Source organism: Bos mutus, chromosome 24 (assembly GCF_027580195.1).
Source record: "Bos mutus isolate GX-2022 chromosome 24, NWIPB_WYAK_1.1, whole genome shotgun sequence".
Lineage (NCBI taxonomy): Eukaryota > Metazoa > Chordata > Mammalia > Artiodactyla > Bovidae > Bos > Bos mutus.
The window spans coordinates 20,711,038-20,732,578 of NC_091640.1; the positions used below are offsets into that span (position 1 = coordinate 20,711,038).

Sequence of the window (21,541 nt, forward strand, 5' to 3'; positions counted from 1 at the left end):
TTCCTCCTAAAATGCAAAGCCTGAGCTAAAAGAGTTCTAAGATCTTAACCAGCTCTGATAAAGACTAGGTATTTTAGTCATTAGAATTTAGAACTAGAATATTTTAGAATTAATGGGTATTTTGCTTTAGGCAAAATGATCAAATTTCTCCACTTAAAACTAGCCTGTAAGAGGCAGCTTCTTTTGAGGGACAGCCAGAAAAGGCAGCTGGTCTTACTGATCCTACATATCTCTTTCTCTTTCCTCACCAAAGCAGATCACCTCTATGCAATTTCTAGATGTGTAAGACTGCTGCTGCTGCTGCTGCTGCTGCTACTTGCAATATAACATGTAAAGCGGGTCACAGGCAGCACCTCCAGGGAGCTTCTCCAGGACCTGGCTTGGTTTTATCAGTACATCCCAGGGCCTGACATGGCCTATTGTGAATGCTCAGCATGTGCATAGAAAGTTTAAGTTCCCAGGAATGTAGCTCTCAAGGTCTTACTTCAATAAGAATAATTGTGAGATTAAAAATTCTTTAGTAGATATATATTAAATACGGGCAATCTCTCTCTCTCTCTCTCTCTCTCACACACACATACACACACACACCCTGTAGATCACTAGGTATAACCATTCAAGAATAGTAAGTCAGATAAATATTATTTCTGCATGTTGTGCCCTTAAGACCTCTTCCCAGCAGCTGGCTCACATTTATGGAGAGTACAAGGCTACACCGTAACTTAAAACCTGTCTTTACCTCTTAGCAGATACACCCTTAACACAGGGCAACAGATACTTGGGCCTTAAAAAAAAAAAAAAGCTGACAGAGGATTGAGTGCAAAAATAAAGATGAATTAAGAGAGTCCTAAAAGCAGGTGTGAAAAGGACTGGGTTCTCCAAACACTCCTGTTTCCTTTGGATCTGGGGGCCTTATACACAGTCACACAGACCAGGGCTCCTGAGGAAATTTTGTGAAGGGCACGTTCCCCCACAGCACCGGGACAACTGGTCTACCTTATGGCTTGTGAGCGTTTCCAAATGACGTCTGGGCTCAGTTTGGAGGCTCTGGTTAGAGGTCAGTCAGTCCCCTTCTCCAGCAGCTCAAGTCCACACCCCCAACTGCCTGCCACTGACACTCCACGCCCTGACACTTCTGTCCTCATGGCCCCTGAACCCCAAGGCCCACCGACACAATGCAAGCCCTAATCCTGCTCACCCCGCCTTCTGTGGACACCACAGTAGAGGTGCCGGCCCTCGCCCTCTGCCATGCTTCTCCCGAGGGGCCCAGGGCAGCATTTGTTCTCCCCAGGGGACGGTGAATGACCAAACTGGAAACCTCTTCCCAGTTTCTCTCTCTTGATGTGCATCTGGCTTCATCATCCTTCACCCAAAGTAATTTGGCTAAAATGAGGTTGGACAAAGAGGCAATTCAAAGGCTGTCCTTGATTGCAAATGTCTGGTGGCTGCTGGCAGTCGATCATAACCTAGAAAAGCCCACATCTTCAAGGTCAGGAAGGGGTGACTCAACACGTGGGCTGGGGAAAATGATAGCTTCCTTGTATCAAAGCACAAAAGTCACAGCCTAAGAAATCTGTCCTTTACATTCCTCAGAAGCACACTTTCTTGGCACGGGCTTCAGTCAGATACGTCCAGACATGCTAACATGTGCACCCAGCGCCCTGCTTACCCCAAGTTCTCTGAGACTCAGTGGAAGTGGGGCAGGTGTGCAAAGGCCCCTCGGCTGCATGGAAAGCAGGACATCTTGTAGTAACCTGAATGGGAGGGGGCACTCCCTCGTTTCCCAGGTAACAGATGGTGGCTGTCTGGCCTCCAATAAACAGACACTGCTGGAAAATCAAAATCAGAAGGCAAGACCTCGGTGGTGGCAATGGAGACATGGGGTCTTCTCACAGATTAGGCAGTGCTGTTATGTGAGGGTCCTACCTCAGTGGCATTTCCTGCAGGGACAGAGAAGTAGCAGGCAGTTGGCAGGGCTCTCCCCTGGCTGTGCCTGGGAGTTCTGATTCTCAAGCATTGGATGATGGCTTTTGGTGTCTTTCTAGTGCAGATGAGGATACTATAGATTAACAAGCCACCAGAAGCTTAATGATAAGTGTACACTGGGTGGAGAGCCCAGCTGAAGTATTCCAGGTCAACACCATCTTTGATTACCTGCAAGAACCATGGACACAATTCATCATTCGGGACCTTGTGCAGTCACTGAGCTTACACTGCCCCTATATCATGATGCCCTCATTGACAGACAGATGCCTCTCTATCTCCAACCAGGCCACCATTGGACTGCTTATCAGAAGGCTTTCTCAGCTGGGCTGAGTTTTTCCTTCCTCACTCCCTCTATGTAGCAGACACGAGCAACCTGCAGACACAAAGCCAATCCCTTCTCTCTTGCTGCCTGACTCCCCTTAGAGTCCAGGAAGCCAAGCACCCGCTGTGCCAGCCTCTCTTGCAGCTATAGGTGGTCATGCAACCCAGTTCTAATCCATGGGAGGTCTGTGGAGGAGCTCCTGACAAGAATTTTACCTTCTTGATAAGAGGGGGCTGATGACAGCAGGCAGCGCCACCGCACTCCCTCCAGCCTTGGAGGCAGGTGAACAAAGATGCTTATCCTGATGATGGCTCTATAAAAATGCATATATACACTCCTAGTTAAGGGTCAGAAGCATAGACATGTAGATGGTTATTAGTTCTATAGAGGTATGTGGAGGTCTGTGTATTCATGCCATCATCCCCTGGGGAAGACTTTCTTTTTAAGTGAAAATGATGTATACTTTAAACATAACAACAACAACAACAAAAACACTGTCAATTTGGACCCAGTATTCAGAATTAGGCAATTTTAGGTATACTTCTTTCCATGTGGTTCAACTTATGAGCATCCACGGTATAAGTAACCTGGAAAATAACCCAGAGGAAATGCTCCTTATTTCTGTGCCATGCCCTCTTCCAGGTGCTGGGCCAGTGGAGATGGAAATATGAGGATGAGCATCAAGGCCTTTACACGTCTTTTCAGACACAGAAGGACTGCTGCATTTGCAGGACAAAGTCTATGGTTAATTTGTCTACACATACCATAAAAGCTTCCATATAAATGATTTAATGACATTGAGACCAGAAATCATAAAATTCATCCATAAAGCATTTGTACCAACAGCTTGTAGTGAGACTCTTCCACACATCCAGGAAAAGATAGAAGGTGGACAGAAGGAGGTGCCTCGCCAGCCTGACAAACACATGGAGCAGAGAATCCGAGGCTGAGGAAGCCTCTCTCGCACACACACCTGGCACTTATCAAAATGAACAGAAATGATTAACACTGACATGACAATACATCCTTAAAATTTTTTTATGACAATACATTGTTAAAAATTTTTTTTAATGAGTGCTCAGTTTTCCCTTTTGCTTCTGCCCTGGTTGCAGTGGCTCTCCAGAAACAGAGGAAACGGGAAAGGATCCAGAGAGTTCCAGGTGCTGGGTCACAAGTCAGCACATAAGAAACCTTCTCGGGGTTAAAACACACAGGAAACTGCAGGAGACTGCTTCCCTGTGCGCATTTCATTCAACTCTAACCAAGGACATTTGCTATTAAGCCACATTTTGTGCATTTTGCCTTCATCCAGGGAAAAGAAAAGAAGGTCTTTTTCTTGCTTATATGAGCACAGAGTTGTGGAGTTACAGGCATAGGTACAGAAGGGGGAACAGGACCCCAATCAGCCATGATGCACCCCAGTGCCTGGATATGGCCTGTGGTCAACTTCACACTAGAAGAAGTGAATTTTTTAGGCAAGTGCTCAAACTCTTTGAGTTAGCTTTTTCAATTGCAAAATGGAGACAATACTGAACTACATTAAATTTTTTCTCTGCTAAGTTAATACTGTTGATAATAGTTATGTCACATGATCCAACCTAATAATGCCCACCCTGCCTATTCACAGACTTTATGGAAGCAAAGAAAATTATTTACATGAAGGTACACAAAGATACTTTAACTCTGAAAAGAGCATTTACTTTATGAACTGGAAGAGTAATCAGTGCTTCAAATACCACACATGCACCACTTTGTAAAAAAACGAGATTACAGAGGTAGTTTTCAGCATCCTTCTTTAAAATGCAGATTCTGGGCCCACTTCAGACCTGATGAGGAATGCATGCTTCTTACAGGTACTCCCGGGCATAACCCAAGTTGTAGACAGTATTTTTCCCAGGTAATAATTGGCCTTGTTGGTTTTAGGGGGCTTTGTGCTGCAAAGCAGGCCTTTTTCAAGACACATGGTATGTCCCTTTCCTCACTAAGTAAAAGAGAATATAAAGAACCTAGTGTGCAGAATGCTCTCTTTTCTCAATGACTAGGAAGAGACTTCACGTAAAGTCAGTAAAATGAACTCAGTCTCTAAGTTACGAGAACTGATAAAACCTGATGAAGGAGTCATCTTCTGCTACAGGATGTCTTCATCACCTTACCTGGTAATCCAAGTCTTTTTAAAAAGCTCTCAGTATTGAAGTTCCTGGAGGGGCTGGGTGCCACCTACCCAGCATAACTTACCCCTCAGAATGTAGTTCTGATAGTTCTGATCTGCCTCAGCTCCCACCTTGATCAAACACGTCAGACCTTCAGCCACTACAAATTCATGCACCAAATCCTTGTCATCCTGGCAGGAAACAGGGAAAGAAAAAAGAGAAAGAGAGAGAGAAACTTCAAATACTGTCCCGGTCCATCGTCCATCCCGGCTGTACAGTGAAAACTACGTACAAGCCTCTGACTCCAGACTGACCTCTGAAGATTGTTCGGCTCTATTCAAATGAAGCATCTTAACTGTTGCCAGAGGAATTTTACAACCAGTCTTCACGTCGTTGTTTGCCAAAGACCAATTATTGCCTTCTGGGCAATCTAATAAAGATAAAGCAAATGAATCCCCTAACTGTCAGGAATATTTATAGTGATCTGGTTTTCATTCTTCAGAAATCACCAGGCTCCAGGCCCCCACAGGTCCCCAGGGACCGGCCACATGAAGCCTGCTGGGTTTCAACACAGGAAACACTGGCCTGCAGTACAGACCATCGTGTGAAGGATTCAAAGCCACTCGTGTGTTTCAAAGGACAGTCCCTGAGGAAGGGTACAAGGGTCTTGCAAACAGCATCTGAGAAAGTAAAGGAGCAGTTTCTCCACCTCCCAAGTTGCGCTGCTCACAGGACAAGCAAGGAGGCAGAATACAGAATCCGCCGTGTGTCTGGAGCAGCCACACTGTCCCTCAAAAGAGCCACTGCGGTCAGCCTGCAGTCTAATCACAGAAGGCAGGACCTGGAAGGAATCACTGGAGTCATCTAATAGGGTGGTTCTCAAAGACAGATCTCCGGAGCCACAGGTACCTGAGCGTCAGCTGGAAACTGGTTAGAAATGCAAAGTACCCAGCTCCACCCTGACTTACTGAACAGGAAGCTCCACTGTGGGGCCCAGCAACCGGTGCTTAATAAGCTCTACAGGGGTTACAGAGGCGCTCAGGGTCTTCTTCTCACCCCTGACTCCCTCACATTAGGATCATCGATGGAGCTTTTAAAAAGGAACAGGAAACAGCCCCCTCCCAGATGGGTTTAACCAGAATTTCTGGGGTGGGGTCCAGGTTCTGACATTAAATTCCCAAGGAAATCCATCCTAAAGGGCAACAGTTCAAGAATCACTCATCTAATCCTGCCTTCCCTTCACAGATGAAGACTCAGGAATGGCAAAACTTTGGCCAAGATGACTTAACTATGGTCAGCCAGCCCCTTGCCTGGAGTACCAAGTTCGATAGAGCCCTGTGAGACAAACTTTTCCACTACTGTTTTGGGAGATTTCCTTGATTGGACCCTGCCTTGTCTCAAATGCAGCTAGGATACATTCATCTTCAATTATAACAACAGAACAAAAATGAAAAACCTCAGTGATGTAAGTAGTAGAAAGTTTAATAGAATAATGAAAGGTTATTATTATAGAAACGGTCAGCAACCACGGTCTATCTCCAGAAAAGAAAAAGTAATTTAGACACACTGGCATAATTCTCCTGTCTCCATGTTGAAAGCAGCCTCTCATTTTGATTTTATGGCATTTTCCAATTATATGGATGGAGGACTTGAGCAAAGGGGTGTGGGGGTGGGGGAGGAGGTGGTAGGCCAGGCAGATACTCCCTTTGAACCAAAAACACACTCTTAACATTCAGAGGGCACTGAGGGGAGGGGTGAACACTGCCGTGCCTCGACGGTAATGAAAGACAGCTGTGTTAACTCAGACTTGAAGATAATCATGGCTTTGGAAGCAAGAGAAAATGGGACAGTATCATGATTTTTGGAAAATCACTTTACACTCGTATGTATGAAGGAAATAAAAATAATTCTCCCTCCATCCATATTCTTTTCCATCAGCATATGTGAAAAGCGAACATTTAGATGAGCTCATGTCTAGTCAGAAAGTTTTTCCAAGCATGTAACAAATGTTTATTACTTTAACTAAAACTAGATTCACACATGACTTCATGGTGAAAAAGTGAGAACAAGCTCTCAAGAAACCACTCAAGCTAATCACTAATATTAATATAGCAGAGAGCTGACTGTCTAGCAAAGGCTCTTGGAAAAAGACACTGGGCAGTGTTTATAAAAATAATCCAGAACCCTAACTAAAATTGATGCACATATGTAGATAAGGCACTTAGGAAATTAAAATATACTGATAATAAATGTAGAAAATGTCTTCCAAATTGGCAACGTGCAGGATTTTGAACACATACCTTAACGTATATGGGCATTAATAAATAAATGATTTTTGAAACACTGCTTTCTGACTCCAATGAAATCAACATGTTAACACGAACTAATAAGAGATTATCCTTGAATTCAGATTAATAGCCACACTTTAACCTGTGATCATTTTTTTTGACACCTGTTAATCAAGGAATATTCAACTCAATCCAAATGACCAATGGTTGTGTTTTTACACCCTCTACACTGGAGTTCCAAAAGGAACCTCCACACATCAAGGAAACCCAAAAGATGAGAGAGATGCAGACACACTGGTGTGGAAGAAGGTGATCTAAACTGCAGACAGCTTGCTGGCTGTCAAATCCACCCAAGACCACTGTGGGATGGAGCTATTTGACGGACAGGTCTGGGGTCTTCCAAACAGGAAGCTCCATGGATGGAGCTCTTTGACGGACAGGTCTGTGGTCTTCCAAACAGGTCTGTGGTCTTCCAAAAGATTAAACTTCTGGGAGCAAATGTCTTCATCCTTGTCTACATAATGCCAACAAAGGCTGTTCAAAAATATGGCTCTGCTGAGTAAAAGGTGGAAACAGTAGCCTTGAGAATTCAGAGAGATAGCACTACAGAACAAGCATGTGAGGGGGTATAAAACCAGATCGCCATGTGCTCAATGTATCTTTTAACTTTTTCACCATGGAAAACTTGAAATATGCAAAAGGAGAGAACAATTTAGGGAGCCAGGTGCCAATCAATTCATGTCAATCCTGTCCCATCTATCACCCCACCCTGTCTGCTGCCATATTCACTTGAAGCAAATCCCAGATGTCACATCATTTAATCCATAAATATTCTAATATGTACCTCCAGAGTATAGGAACTCTTTTTAAAATTATGTAATCACCATAAAAAATTAATACTCACCATAAAAATGAATATTTCTTAATATTATCAAATGTCCAGTTTCAACTGGACAATGACCAATTTCAACTGTCTCAAAATTACAGTTGTTGTTGTTTTTTTACATTTTGTAGAAGGATCGAAATAAGATCCACATGTGGCGATTAGTTGATACAACTTTAAAATGTCTTTTAAATCATCTCTTTTTTTCCCTTGAAATCTGTGTGTTGAAGAAGCTATATCATTTGTCCTACAGAGTAGACTGTATTCTGGGTTGTGTTGATTACTTGTGGTGTGGTTTAACATGTGCTTCTGTCTTAGATAATTTGTAAATTAGTTACCACATAGAGAGGCAGGGTCAGACACATGCAGGGTTGAATCTGTTGGTATGACTGCATCCTCAATGGCAGTGTGAGTTTCCACGAGGAGGTACATAATAGCTGGTTGTATCTCATTTCCACTGTGTCAGCAGGTCTTGAAGCTCCATGCTGCTACTGCTAAGTCACTTCAGTTGTGTCCAACTCTGTGCGACCCCATAGACAGCAGCCCACCAGGCTCCACCGTCCCTGGGATTCTCCAGGCAAGAATGCTGGAGTGGGTTGCCATTTCCTTCTCCAATGCATGAAAGTGACAAGTGAAAGTGAAGTCGCTCAGTTGTGTCCGACTCTTTGCCACCCCATGGACTGCAGCCTACCAGGCTCCTCCGTCCATGGGATTTTCCAGGCAAGAGTACTGGAGTGGGTTGCCATTGCCTTCTCCTTAAATCTCCATACCTAGATCCATTAATTCATTCAGGGTTGCAAAACTCTGATGTTCTAAGTGATACTCTAAGTATATCACTCCTTCTTACTAAATAGCTAGAATATTTTTATAAGCATACCTTCCCTCAACTACTGTTTGATTATCCTAAAGCTCATATAGGAAAAAGTAAGATAAATGTGTGATTTTAGAATTTTACCCATTTTTCAAAATCAAGAGCTGGTTCACCACCATCTTTCTTCCATCGCGAACCAATTCATTGTTACTCTTTAGTATTGTTATGAACTCGTCGATGTAGATTACGCTGATGTGCTTCAGTCCACTGTAACTATCATGCTTGTTGATGCTTATATTGTCCATCTTCAGCCAGCCAGTGGGAGACCTTCAACATGCTCCCAAGTTCCTCTGGCAATAATCCTAGTCTTATTTGATAGCTTCCTTGCTATCTGTATAATAATATGTTCCAAGTTTATTTTACCCATTTCCTAGGCCAGACTTGAAGTCAGCTATTTCTCCAAGAACTTTGGTTCCTTTCAGTATTTTAAGACCACAATCTCTGTGCTAGTAGTGGTTTTTGCTAATGGGTTGACCATTGCTTCTAGTACTTTTCAATAAACTTAGTGCTAGAAATATGCTTTCTTGCAAGTTTGTTAGGATAATAAACACCATGGGTTCATTTCAACACTTCTAATTAAATTCAGAAATCCAGAGTTTTTTTAACTTAACTGTTTTATCTTTCCATCAACTTTCTTCCACACACTAAGAACCCTAATCCTTAAGAACTCTAAGAATAACAAAATAAGAAAACACACAAACTGCAGTATCAGAATAGCAATACTAACACTACTACCAGCAAGATGATTATTATAAACAGTTGATCTGCACGCGTGCATGGTTCTTTTTCTTCTCAGAGTATATTCTACCCAGAGTACACAAACTGCAATGTTTCAAAGTTACTTGGAAGAGCTCTTCTCTGTGTGGTTCTGCCACCATCTGGATACTCAGTGAGGTGAACAATGGAAAAGCTGAACAATGGAAACAGCAAGCAGGCTGAAGGGCTGTAAGAGTGAGGGTGTAGAGTGTGATGAGTGTGGACTTCCAGCAGTAAGAGTCCAGCCCAACTGCTGTCAGGAATCTGAGTTCAAGAGAAGGACATAACAGAGGGTAAAGAAGTTCTGTTTTGTTCAGTTAATAGGAATTTGCTGTATGACCCAGGGAACTCAACCCAGGGCTCTGTAACAAGCTAGAGGGGTGGGAAGAGGTGGGAGATAGGAAGGAAGTTAAAGAGGGAGGGGACACATGTATACCTATGGCCGTCATGTTGATGTATGGCAGAGGCCAACACAATATGTGAAGCAATTTTCCTTCGATTAAAAATAAATAAGTTTAGCGGGGCTGGGGAAAGCTTATTGAAATTGAAAAAAGAAAAAAAGAGGCAGAGAGACACTGATGAATACATGGGAAGTGAAACTTGGGAACAAGTAAATAGCGAAGCATTTACTCAATTAAAAGAGACGAAAGACTGAAGATAGACACCCTTGAGAAGAGTATTCCAATCGCCTGGTCTGTTCATCTATTGCTTCAGTAGCATCAGCCATTGCATGAGGCCCCAAAGAGCCAGGGATAGACTCCAGGGAGCTCACAGGTGACTGGACTCAGACAAGCGAGCTAGAGTATCTCAAGTTCTATTCCAGAGGTAAGCACAGGAATAGAGGTATTTGGAGAGCCCTTGCCTGCCGTGAGGGTTCATCTAGAGAATCCCTGGCAGGAGGAGACATGGGGTGGGAAACTGAGAGACATGGGGAGTGGATGTGGGGAGGAACCATCCTGGGATAGAAGCAATAGGTCCGGGGGTGAAGGTACAGAAAGGAAAGGGCATGGCTTGTTCCCAGAACACAATCACAGTGAGATGTTACTGCAGCAAAGGACAGGGAGGTGGGCTGCAGAGGCCAGGGCCAGAGGGCCTCAACGCTGTACTGAGATTCAGATGTAACGCAGAAGGCTACACGGAACCAGCATGAGAAGGACTTTGTGAGCCCCCTCTGGTGGAAGCTGGAGGATGGACTGAGTCGTGAAGGACGGAACAGTGTCCACAACAGCTGTTACAATTCTCCCAGAAGAAACAGCCTGAATCAAGGCTGACCCCAAACCTCAAGGCACTTCTGAGATGTGTGATCTAAAGGGACAATGGTGACTCGCGGTCACACCTGTAGTGTGGGAAGCTGAGAAATGAGGACTCATCTCCAAAAGCACAATCACTGAGAAGGGCTCTGCTCTGGGAAAAAGACGAGGGGGTGAACAGTTGAGCAGGTTTTAAAACAGGACAAGAACGTGCAGGCAGGATGGCCTATTGGCCTGCCTTTCTGCCAATCCCCCTGAGACAGAAAACATCCATGAAGGAGACGGCCACTCAGGCTGGAGCTATCACTGACAGAACACTCTTTAAGGATGTGAAGGAGATGGGAACTAAAGACAAATGGACTGACTACACCCTAGAGTCTAATATCATGAGAGCGAGAATGATGAACCTACACAGACACAAGCTCAATGCAAACGCCATCTTCTCCACGAAGCTCATCTGGCCTTTCCTGACCCTGCCCTGGCACAGAGGCCTCACTCTCTGCCCCTGGCTCTCTGTCTCTCTCCCCCGAAATCTCCTATGGGTGACAGCTTGGAGTTTGCCTGCACCCCAGTCCCAGCCCTCTTCACTAAGCTCGTGACTTGCCCAGGGGAGAAGCAGAGGGAAAGTTTGGGGCAAAGGATAAGATGGAACCTAACAGAGATGCCAGCACATGCACCCAAGGGGGCGTGTCCCTAGCAGCATGGTTTATAACAGCAGAGCCCTGGAGAGGAACGCAACTGTCCACCAACAGACGATGAACGAGACAAACTGTGCTTCCTTCACACAGTGGACACTCAGAGCTACCTGGGTCATGCCCACACTGATCTCATTCTAAGTAAACTGCATCAGGATACATGCTGCATGATATCATGCATATACAATTGACACAAACGAATTTCACATATTGTGGGCGAATATGCACCACTAGTATCGAAATGTGCATTTGCATGGTAAACACTATATCTGACATTCAGTAGAGAAAAGCCCCCGAGAGGGTGGCCAGTATTGAGCAGAAGACTTCAATTACATCTGTAGTAGGTATGTTTTTAAAATCTGAAGTAAACGTGGGAAAACATTGTGATTCTGATGATGTTTTCTTTACTTTCTATTGTTTGAAATATTTGATAAGGTAAAAATACTCTTAACTGATATTTTGACCGAAATGTACTTTGTACTCTAAAGCGTTTCTCTTTTTGTAATCAGTAAAAGGCACAAACTTGTCTGCATCTAACCCCACAGCAATGCAAAAACAGAACCTGAGAGTATTCTTTTTTTTTACCTGAAATATCTGCTTCAGGGAGAAGAGGGCCCTTCTTAAATCTCGTCCAGTGGAGTTGTACAGTTTTTCTGAAATAAAGAACACACCATATAAAATTCATTAAACTGACTCAACAGATGGTAAAAACAGAGACAGGGTGTGAGCAATTACAGAAATTCCACTGGAAAGGTGAGTAAAACAAATTCATTTCATTCAGGATGCAGCCCCACCTCTAATGGTGCAAAGAACAGTCCGGCCATTACAGGAGGCAGGAAGAGGGGATTGTGAGTGTGGGGAAGTGCCCTGATCTGCACCCTCAGCCCTCACCTCCCTCTCTCCAGAGCTCCAGCTGTTTACAGACATAGTAATTCAGTTGGTAAAGAATCTGCCTGCCAATGAAGGAGACCCAGGTTCAATCCCTGGGTCAGGAAAATCCCCTGGAGAAAGAAATGGCAAGCCACTCCAGTATTTTTGCCAAGAAAAATCCCATGAACAGAGGAGCCTGGCAGGCTACAGTTCATGGGGTCCCAAGAGTCAGACGCAAATTAGCAACTAAACCACCACCACAGACTTGATAGTTGATAGCCAAATCTATCAGGAAAATTAACACAGTCAAAACGGAACTCATCCTTCTGTTTCCTCGTCTCACAGGCTTGCATCACCATACTCTCCACAGTCGGGCTCAGGAAGCTTCAAACTGCTTTCTTTTCCATGGAATCTGATGCTCACCTCAAGAGAACCAAGAGCAGCATGATGTCTCTAAGGACTGACTGGCCCCCACCTGCTGCCAGCCCTTCCAGCACGGACCTAGCCTTAGCTCTGCCTGTATCTGGACTCTCCCTCATATAAGATGGGTTCGAGGATGAGTCTTGGCCTGGAGCAAGGCAGATGTAGGAGCCCCTGTCAGTATTCTGGGGCTCGATACTCAGGTTGAATTCTATAACTAGTGACATGTAACATGTACTAGTTGGGCCAGGCCTCATGCATGAGGAGGGGAGCCTGACCCAGGACCCACCCTCCAGCAGTTACAGTGGGCAGAAGTGGCAGATGGGTATGCCCCAAGTCTTCACTGGTCAGTGGGGCAGTGCCAGAATGTGCTGAAGGCATGGAGAATGCAGGGAGCATCCACTTCTACTGGTGCATGCAGACTCCCAGGAGCGTGGATTCCGCTTAGCTTCCCAGGTGGCTCAGCTGCCCGGGGTTGGGTTTCTAACACTGTGTGTCAGAGAGCCCCAATATAAACCATCCAGAGCACATTTACTGAGCACCTGCCAGGCGCTGTTCTAGGCACTGAGGGTACAGTAGTGAAGAATGAACTCAGAGCAAAGACTAAGCAATCCAAGGGCCTGCATTTCAACCTGGTATGTGATTTGGGTGAAGTATACTACCTCTCTAAGCCTTGGATTCCTTATCCAAAAAGGGGGAACAGATAATAGTACATTTAGTAGAAGATGGTTGTATGTGTTAAATCCAGCACTGAAATGATGCAGTGGAATGCAAAATTACTTAAAATACTTAGAATTATAGATTTCAAAGTAACGTCACCTGCATGGTAGGCAATCTTGGGCTTCAACGCCAGCCTATGGGAGGAGGTGGTGGGCAAAGCCATGTTCTCCTCTCATGTGAGTGGAAGGGGATGAAATGCACAGATCTAAATGACTTAGCAGAAGTCTGGTTGTGAGAAAGATATGCCCCTTTGCACTGTGGCTCTAGAAGTGCCCCATCTGAGGTGATGGAAGGTTCCCATCTTAGAGAGACTTAAAATGATGGAGCATGGGCCTGGCTCAGCCTCTGAATGGCAATAGCTTCCTCAAAGGGCTTCCTATGGACACCCTGCCCACTTCCCCTCTTCTCACCCATCCTCCAGACCAAGGCCGGAAGGACAGGGTGAAAACCATCACCTGAAAACATCCCTGCCCCCATTCAAACCCTTCAGTGGCTGCCCACGGCACTAACAAACCCTAAATCCTTTCCGTGGTCTGCCAATCCTTGGTCACACAGCCCTGCCGCCCCCACCCCCCACCACATACCAACTCATCATGCAGCAGACACCTGTTCTCTCAGCTCCTGGGGCCGGCCAGTCTCCTCCAGACTTACTACCTACACACACAGCTTAAGGAGCAGAGGCAGGATCCTGTGGGGTCTGACCCCAGGGCCTCCTAGTGTTTGCCCATTATGCAGTTCCACACCTGTAAATACAATATGCAACCCCCAGTCACTTGATAATTATGCAGTGTTTTGATTGAGAGAGAATCACTCCTTGTCTTCCTGAACACAAGGAGCCGGGAAGACTCCAAAGGAATCAACCATCCCCAAACTAAACATCTAATTCATCACAGACCCTAAAAAATGAGGCCCAATGACTCACAAGTCGACCTCTAAAGTATTAATATATGTGTGGCCTCAAAAGACATGAGTAAGAAATAGAGATGGCGGACTACAAGGATGTGTGCTCATCTTCTCCTGCAAAAACTCCAAAATTACAACTTGCTGCTGAACAACTGTCAACAGGAGAATGTTGGATCTTACTAAAAAAAAGATACCCCACGCTCAAGGGCAAAGGAGAAGCCCCAGCAAGATGGTAGGAGGGGCGAAATCACGTTTAGAATCAAACCCCATAACCGCCAGAGATGCTCAGAGGGCTTAAACAAACCTAGTGCACACAAGGACCCAGAGACCCCACAGAGACTGAGCCAGAATTGTATTGGAGTGTCTCCTCGGGGTCAGCAGTGGCCTGCCACAGGGGCAAGGACACTGGGTGCAGCAGACCTGGGTATTGCATGAGCCCTCTTGGAGGAGGTCCCATTAACCCTACCATAGAGCCACCAGAACTTACACAGGACTGGGGAAACAGACTCCTGGAGGGAACAAAACAAAACAAAAAAAACCTTGTGTACACCAGAACCCAGGAGAAAGGAGCAGTGATCCCACAGAGACTGACCCAGACTTGCTGTGAGTGTCCAGGAGTCTCCGGTGGAGGCGTGGGTCAGTGGTGGCTTGCTGGAGGGTCGGTGACACTGACTGCAGCACTGCGTACACCTGACCTTTTGAAGGAGGTCACCATCATCTTCACTACCTCCACCATAGTTTGGTCTCAGGCCAAACAACAAAGAGGGAACACAGCCCCGCCCATCAACAGAAAATTAGATTAAAGACTTACTGAGCATGCCCCAGCCCATCAGAACAAGACCCAGTGTCCCCCTCAGTCAGTCTCTCCTATCAGGAAGCTTCCATAAGCCTCTTATCCTTCTCCTTCAGAGGGCAGACCAAATGAAAACCACAATCACAGAAAACTAAACAAACTGATCACATGGACCACAGCCTTGTCTAACTCAATGAAACTATGAGCCATGCCATGTAGGGCCACCCAAGACGGACGGGTCATAGTGGGGAGTTCTGACAAAACGTAGTCCACTGGAGAAGGGAACGGCAAACCACTTCAGTATTCTTGCCTTGAAAACCCCATGAACAGTATGACAAGGCAAAAAGACAGGACACTGAAAGAGGAACTCCCCAGGTGGGCAGGTGCCCAATATGCTACTGGAGATCAGTGGACAACTAACTCTAGAAAGAACGAAGAGACAGAGTCAAAGCAAAAACAACACCTAGTTGTGGATGTGACTGGTGATGGAAGTAAAGTCCAATGCTATGAAGAGCAGTATTGCATAGGAACCTGGAATGTTAGGTCCATGAATCAAGGTAAATTGGAAGTGATCAAACAGGAGATGGCAAGGGTGAACATCAACATTTTAGGAATCAGTGAACTAAAATGGACTGGAATGGGTGAATTTAACTCAGATGACCATTATATCTACTACTGTGGGCAAGAATCCCTTTGAAGAAATGGAGTAGCCATCATGGTCAACAAAAGAGTTGGAAATGCAGTACTTGGATGCAATCTCAAAAATGACACAATGATCTCTGTTCATTTCCAAGGCAAACCATTCAATATCACAGTAATCAAAGTCTATGCCTCAACCAGTAATGCTGAAGAAGCTGAAGTTGAATGGTTCTATGAAGATCTACAAGATCTTCTACAAGATCTTCTAACACCCAAAAAAGGTGTCATTTTCATTACAGGGGACTGGGATGCAAAACTAGGAAGTCAAGAGACACCTGGAGTAACAGGCAAATTTGGCCTTGGAGTACAAAATGAAGCAGGTCAAAGGCTAACATAGCTTTGCCAAGAGAATGCACTAGTCACAGCAAACACCCTCTTCCAACAACACAAGAGAAGACTCTACACATGGACATCACCAGATGGTCAAAACCAAAATCAGATTGATTTTATTCTTTGCAGCCAAGGATGCAGAAGCTCTATACAGTCAGCAAAAATAAGACTGGGAGCTGTGGCTCAGATCATGAACTCCTTATTGCCAAATTAAGACTTAAACTGAAGAAAGAAGGGAAAACCACTAGACAATTCAGGTATGACCCAAATCAAATCCCTTATGATTATACAGTGGAAGTAACAAATAGATTCAAGAGATTAGATCTGATAGACAGAATGCCTGAAGAACTATGGACAGAGGTTCGTGACACTGTGCAGGAGGCAGTGATCAAGTTCATCCCCAAGAAAAAGAAAGGAAAATGGTTGTCTGAGGATGCCATACAAATAGCTGAGAAAGAAGAGAAGTGAAAACAAAGGAGAAAAGAAAAATATACCAATTTGAAGGCAGAGTTCCAAAGAATAGCATGGAGACATAAGAAAGCCTTCCTCAGTGATCAATGCAAAGAAATAGAGAAAAACAATAGAAGGGGAAAGACCAGAGATTTCTTTAAGAAAAATAGAGATACCAAAAGAACATTTCATGCAAAGATAGGCACAATAAAGGCAGAAATGGTATGGACCTAACAGAAGCAGAAGATATTAAGAAGAGGTGGCAAGAACACACAGAAGAACTATAAAAAAGAGATCTTCATGACCCAGATAACCATGATGGTGTGATCACTCACCTAAAGCCAGACATCCTGGAATGCAAAGTCAAGTGGGCGTTAGGAAGCATCACTACGAAGAAAGCTAGTGGAGGTGATGGAATTCCAGTTGAGCTTTTTCAAATTCTAAAAGATTATGCTATAAAAGTGCTGCACTCTATTGAGATAATCATATGGTTTTTATTTTTCAATTTGTTAATGTGGTGTATTACACTGATTGATTTGCGGATATTGAAGAGTCCTTGCATCCCTGGGATAGATGCAGAGAAAGCCTTTGACAAAATTCAACATCCATTTATGATAAAAACTCTCCAGAAAGCAGGAATAGAAGGAACATACCTCAACATAATAAAAGCTATATATGACAAACCCACAGCAAATATTATCCTCAATGGGGAAAAATTGAAAGCATTTCCTCTAAAGTCAGGAACAAGACAAGGGTGCCCACTTTCACCATTACTATTCAACATAGTTTTGGAAGTTTTGGCCACAGCAATCAGAGCAGAAAAAGAAATAAAAGGAATCCAAATAGGAAAAGAAGAAGTAAAACTCTATTTGCAGATGACATGATCCTCTACATAGAAAACCCTAAAGATTCCACCAGAAAATTACTAGAAATAATCAATGACTATAGTAAAGTTGCAGGATATAAAATCAACACACAGAAATCCCTTGCATTCCTATACACTAATAATGAGAAAACAGAAAGAGAAATTAAGGAAACAATTCCATTCACCATTCTAACCAAAAGAATAAAATACTTAGGAATATATCTACCTAAAGAAACTAAAGACCTATATATAGAAAACTATAAAACACTGGTGAAAGAAATCAAAGAGGACACTAATAGATGGAGAAATATACCATGTTCATGGATTGGAAGAATCAATATAGTGAAAATGAGTATACTACCCAAATCAATTTATAGATTCAACGCAATCCCTATCAAGCTACCAACAGTATTCTTCACAGAGCTAGAACAAATAATTTCACAATTTATATGGAAATACAAAAAACCTCAAATAGCCAAAGCGATCTTGAGAAAGAAGAATGGAACTGGAAGAATCAACCTACCTGACTTCAGGCTCTACTACAAAGCCACAGTTATCAAGACAGTATGGTACTGGCACAAAGACAGAAATATTGATCAATGGAATAAAATAGAAAGCCCAGAGATAAATCCATGCACATATGGACACCTTATCTTTGACAAAGGAGGCAAGAATATACAATGGAGAAAAGACAATCTCTTTAACAAGTGGTGCTGGGAAATCTGGTCAACCACTTGTAAAAGAATGAAACTAGAACACTTTCTAACACCATACACAAAAATAAACTCAAAATGGATTAAAGATCTAAACGTAAGACCAGAAACTATAAAACTCCTAGAGGAGAACATAGGCAAAACACTCTCCGAGATACATCACAGCAGGATCCTCTATGACCCACCTCCCAGAATACTGGAAATAAAAGCAAAAATAAACAAATGGGACCTAATTAACCTTAAAAGCTTCTGCACATCAAAGGAAACTATCAGCAAGGTGAAAAGACAGCCTTCAGAATGGGAGAAAATAATAGCAAATGAAACAACCGACAAACAACTAATCTCAAAAATATACAAGCAACTCCTACAGCTCAACTCCAGAAAAATAAACGACCCAATCAAAAAATGGGCCAAAGAACTAAATAGACATTTCTCCAAAGAAGACATACAGATGGCTAACAAACACATGAAAAGATGCTCAACATCACTCATTATCAGAGAAATGCAAATCAAGATCACTATGAGGTACCATTTCACACCAGTCAGAATAGCTGCGATCCAAAAGTCTACAAATAATAAATGCTGGAGAGGGTGTGGAGAAAAGGAAACCCTCTTACACTCTTGGTGGGAATGCAAACTAGTACAGCCACTATGGAGAACAGTGTGGAGATTCCTTAAAAAACTGGAAATAGAACTGCCTTATGATCCAGCAATCCCACTGCTGGGCATACACACTGAGGAAACCAGAAGGGAAAGAGACACGTGTACCCCAATGTTCATTGCAGCACTGTTTATAATAGCCAGGACATGGAAGCAACCTAGATGTCCTTCAGCAGATGAATGGATAAGAAAGCTGTGGTACATATACACAATGGAGTATTACTCAGCCATTAAAAAGAATACATTTGAATCAGTTCTAATGAGGTGGATGAAATTGGAGCCTATTATACAGAGTGAAGTAAGCCAGAAGGAAAAACATAAATACAGTACACTAACACATATATATGGAATTTAGAAAGATGGTAACAATAACCCGGTGTACAAGACAGCAAAAGAGACACTGATGTATAGAACAGTCTTATGGACTCTGTGGGAGAGGGAGAGGGTGGGAAGATTTGGGAGAATGGCATTGAAACATGTAAAATATCATGTAAGAAACGAGTTGCCAGTCCAGGTTCGATGCACGATACTGGATGCTTGGGGCTAGTGCACTGGGACGACCCAGAGGGATGGTATGGGGAGGGAGGAGGGAGGAGGGTTCAGGATGGGGAACACATGTATACCTGTGGCGGATTCATTTTGATATTTGGCAAAACTAATACAATTATGTAAAGTTTAAAAATAAAATTAGGAAAAAAAAAAGAAAAGTGCTGCACTCAATATGCCAGCAAATTTGGAAAACTCAGCAGTGGCCACAGGACTGGAAAAGGTCAGTTTTCATTCCAATCCCAAAGAAAGGCAATGCCAAAGAATGCTCAAACTACTGCACAATTGGACTCATCTCACACGCTAGTAAAGTAATGCTCAAAATTCTCCAAGCCAGGCTTCAGCAGTACGTGAACCATGAACTTCCAGATGTTCAAGTTGGATTTAGAAAAGGCAGAGGAACCAGAGATAAAATTGCCAATATCCATTGGATCATCGAAAAAGCAAGAGAGTTCCAGAAAAACATCTACTTCTGCTTTATTGACTGTGCCAAAGCCTTTGACTGTGTGGATCACAACAAACTGTGGAAAATTCTTAAAGATATGGGAATACCAGACCACCTGATCTGCCTCCTGAGAAATCTCTATGCTGGTCAAGAAGCAACAGTTAGAACCAGACATGGAACAACAGATTGGTTCCAAATAGGAAATGCATTATGTCAAGGCTGTATTTTGTCATCCTGCTTATTTAACTTCTGTGCAGAGTACACCATGGGAAATGCAGGGCTGGATGAAGCACAAGCTGGAATCAATATTGCTGGGACAAATATCAATAACCTCAGATATGCAGATTACACCACCCTTATGGCAAAAAGCAAAGAACAAAAGAGCCTCTTGATGAAAGTGAAAGAGGAGAGTGAAAAAGTTAGCTTAAAACTCAACATTCAAAAAACTAAGATCATGGCCTCTGGTCCCATCATTCCATGGCAAATAGATGGGGAAACAATGGAAACAGTGACAGACTTTATTCTTGAGGGCTCCAAAATCACTGCCAATGGTGACTGTAGCCATGAAATTAAAGACGCATGCTCCTTGGAAGAAAAGCTATGACAACCTAGACAGCATATTAAAAAGCAGAGACATTACTGTGCCAACAAAGGTCTGTCTAGTCAAAGCTATGGTTTTTCCAGTAGTCATGTATGGATGTGAGAGTTGGGACTATAAAGAAAGCTGAGCGCCAAAGAATTGATGCTTTTGAACTGTAGTATTGGAGCAGACTCTTGTGAGTCCCTTGGACAGCAAGGAGATAAAACCAGTCAATCCTAAAGGAAATCAGTCATGAATATTGATTGGAAGGACTGATGCTGAAGCTGAAACTCCAATACTTTGGCCACCTGATACGAAGAACTGACTCATTTGAAAAGACCCTGATGCTGGGAAAGATTGAAGGCAGGAGGAGAAGGGGATGACAGAGGATGAGATGGTTGGATAGCATCACCAACTTGATGGAGATGAGTTTGAGTAAGCTCCAGGAGTTGGTGGTGGACCGGGAAGCCTAGCATGCTACGGTTCATGGGGTCACAAAGAGTTGGGCACAACTGACCAACTGAACTGAAGTGAATAAATAGAATGAATTGCATCCCCCTTGTAGTAGAAGCCAGGTCCCTGGGAGATCACTCTTCCTCCAGTTTCTACAGCTAACATATCAGAACCTGAAATCTAGAGGGACAGACTTTGTTTTTAGCCAATATCACTTCTAATAAGAATAAAGTTCTCAAATGCAAGCATGGGGCTAATATATCTGGAAGAACAAGGGCAGATTTCTCTTGTCCAGGAAGGGCATCAGTAGAGGAGAGATTCAATGCCAGGTACCTCTTTACAACATAATAAGGCTTGCATTAGACTTTCTTGCTTATGTAACTTTCTTGGTTATGTCTCTTTTAGTTACCAGTGATCTATCATGGCTTCCAATTCATGTGAATAATGATTATGGTTTGCTGTGTTCTAGCTGCTAAGGTTTTAGCACTTGGTGCTATAATCAAAATAATCAGTTTTTAAAATGAAGATTAAGTAGTTTTGTGAGCTATAGTTGATTTACAATGTTATGTTACCTGTATAGAAAAGTGATTCTGTTTTATATATTTTTGTTCATATTCTTTTCCATTATGTTTTATTACAGGATATTAAATATAGTTCCCTGTGCTATACAACAGGACCTCGTTGTTTATCCATTCTATATGTAACACTTTGCATCTGTTAGTGCCTAACTCCCAATCCAAACCTCCCATGCCATCCCTCCCCCTTAGCAACCACAAGTCTGTTCTCTGTGTCTGTGAATCTGTTTCATAGATAAGTTCGTATCGTATTTTAGACTCCACATATAAGTGATAATAATATGGTATTTGTCTTTCTCTTTCTGACTTACTTTGCTT

At 43.3% G+C, this 21,541-nt stretch overlaps 1 protein-coding gene across 8 annotated transcripts in view; it reads right to left on the reverse strand.

The window, feature by feature from the left end:
- The window catches only part of FHOD3 (formin homology 2 domain containing 3), a 523,370-nt gene that overhangs the window by 279,916 nt on the left and 221,913 nt on the right, over positions 1 to 21,541 (reverse strand). For all 8 annotated transcript variants that reach the window (XM_070361542.1, XM_070361541.1, XM_070361540.1 and 5 more), the window contains exons 4-5: positions 11,787 to 11,854; positions 4,544 to 4,649 (exon numbers count right to left, since the gene is read on the reverse strand). In XM_070361542.1, the coding sequence (XP_070217643.1) occupies positions 4,544 to 4,649; positions 11,787 to 11,854 (174 nt within the window). The remainder of the gene's footprint in view (positions 1 to 4,543; positions 4,650 to 11,786; positions 11,855 to 21,541) is intronic.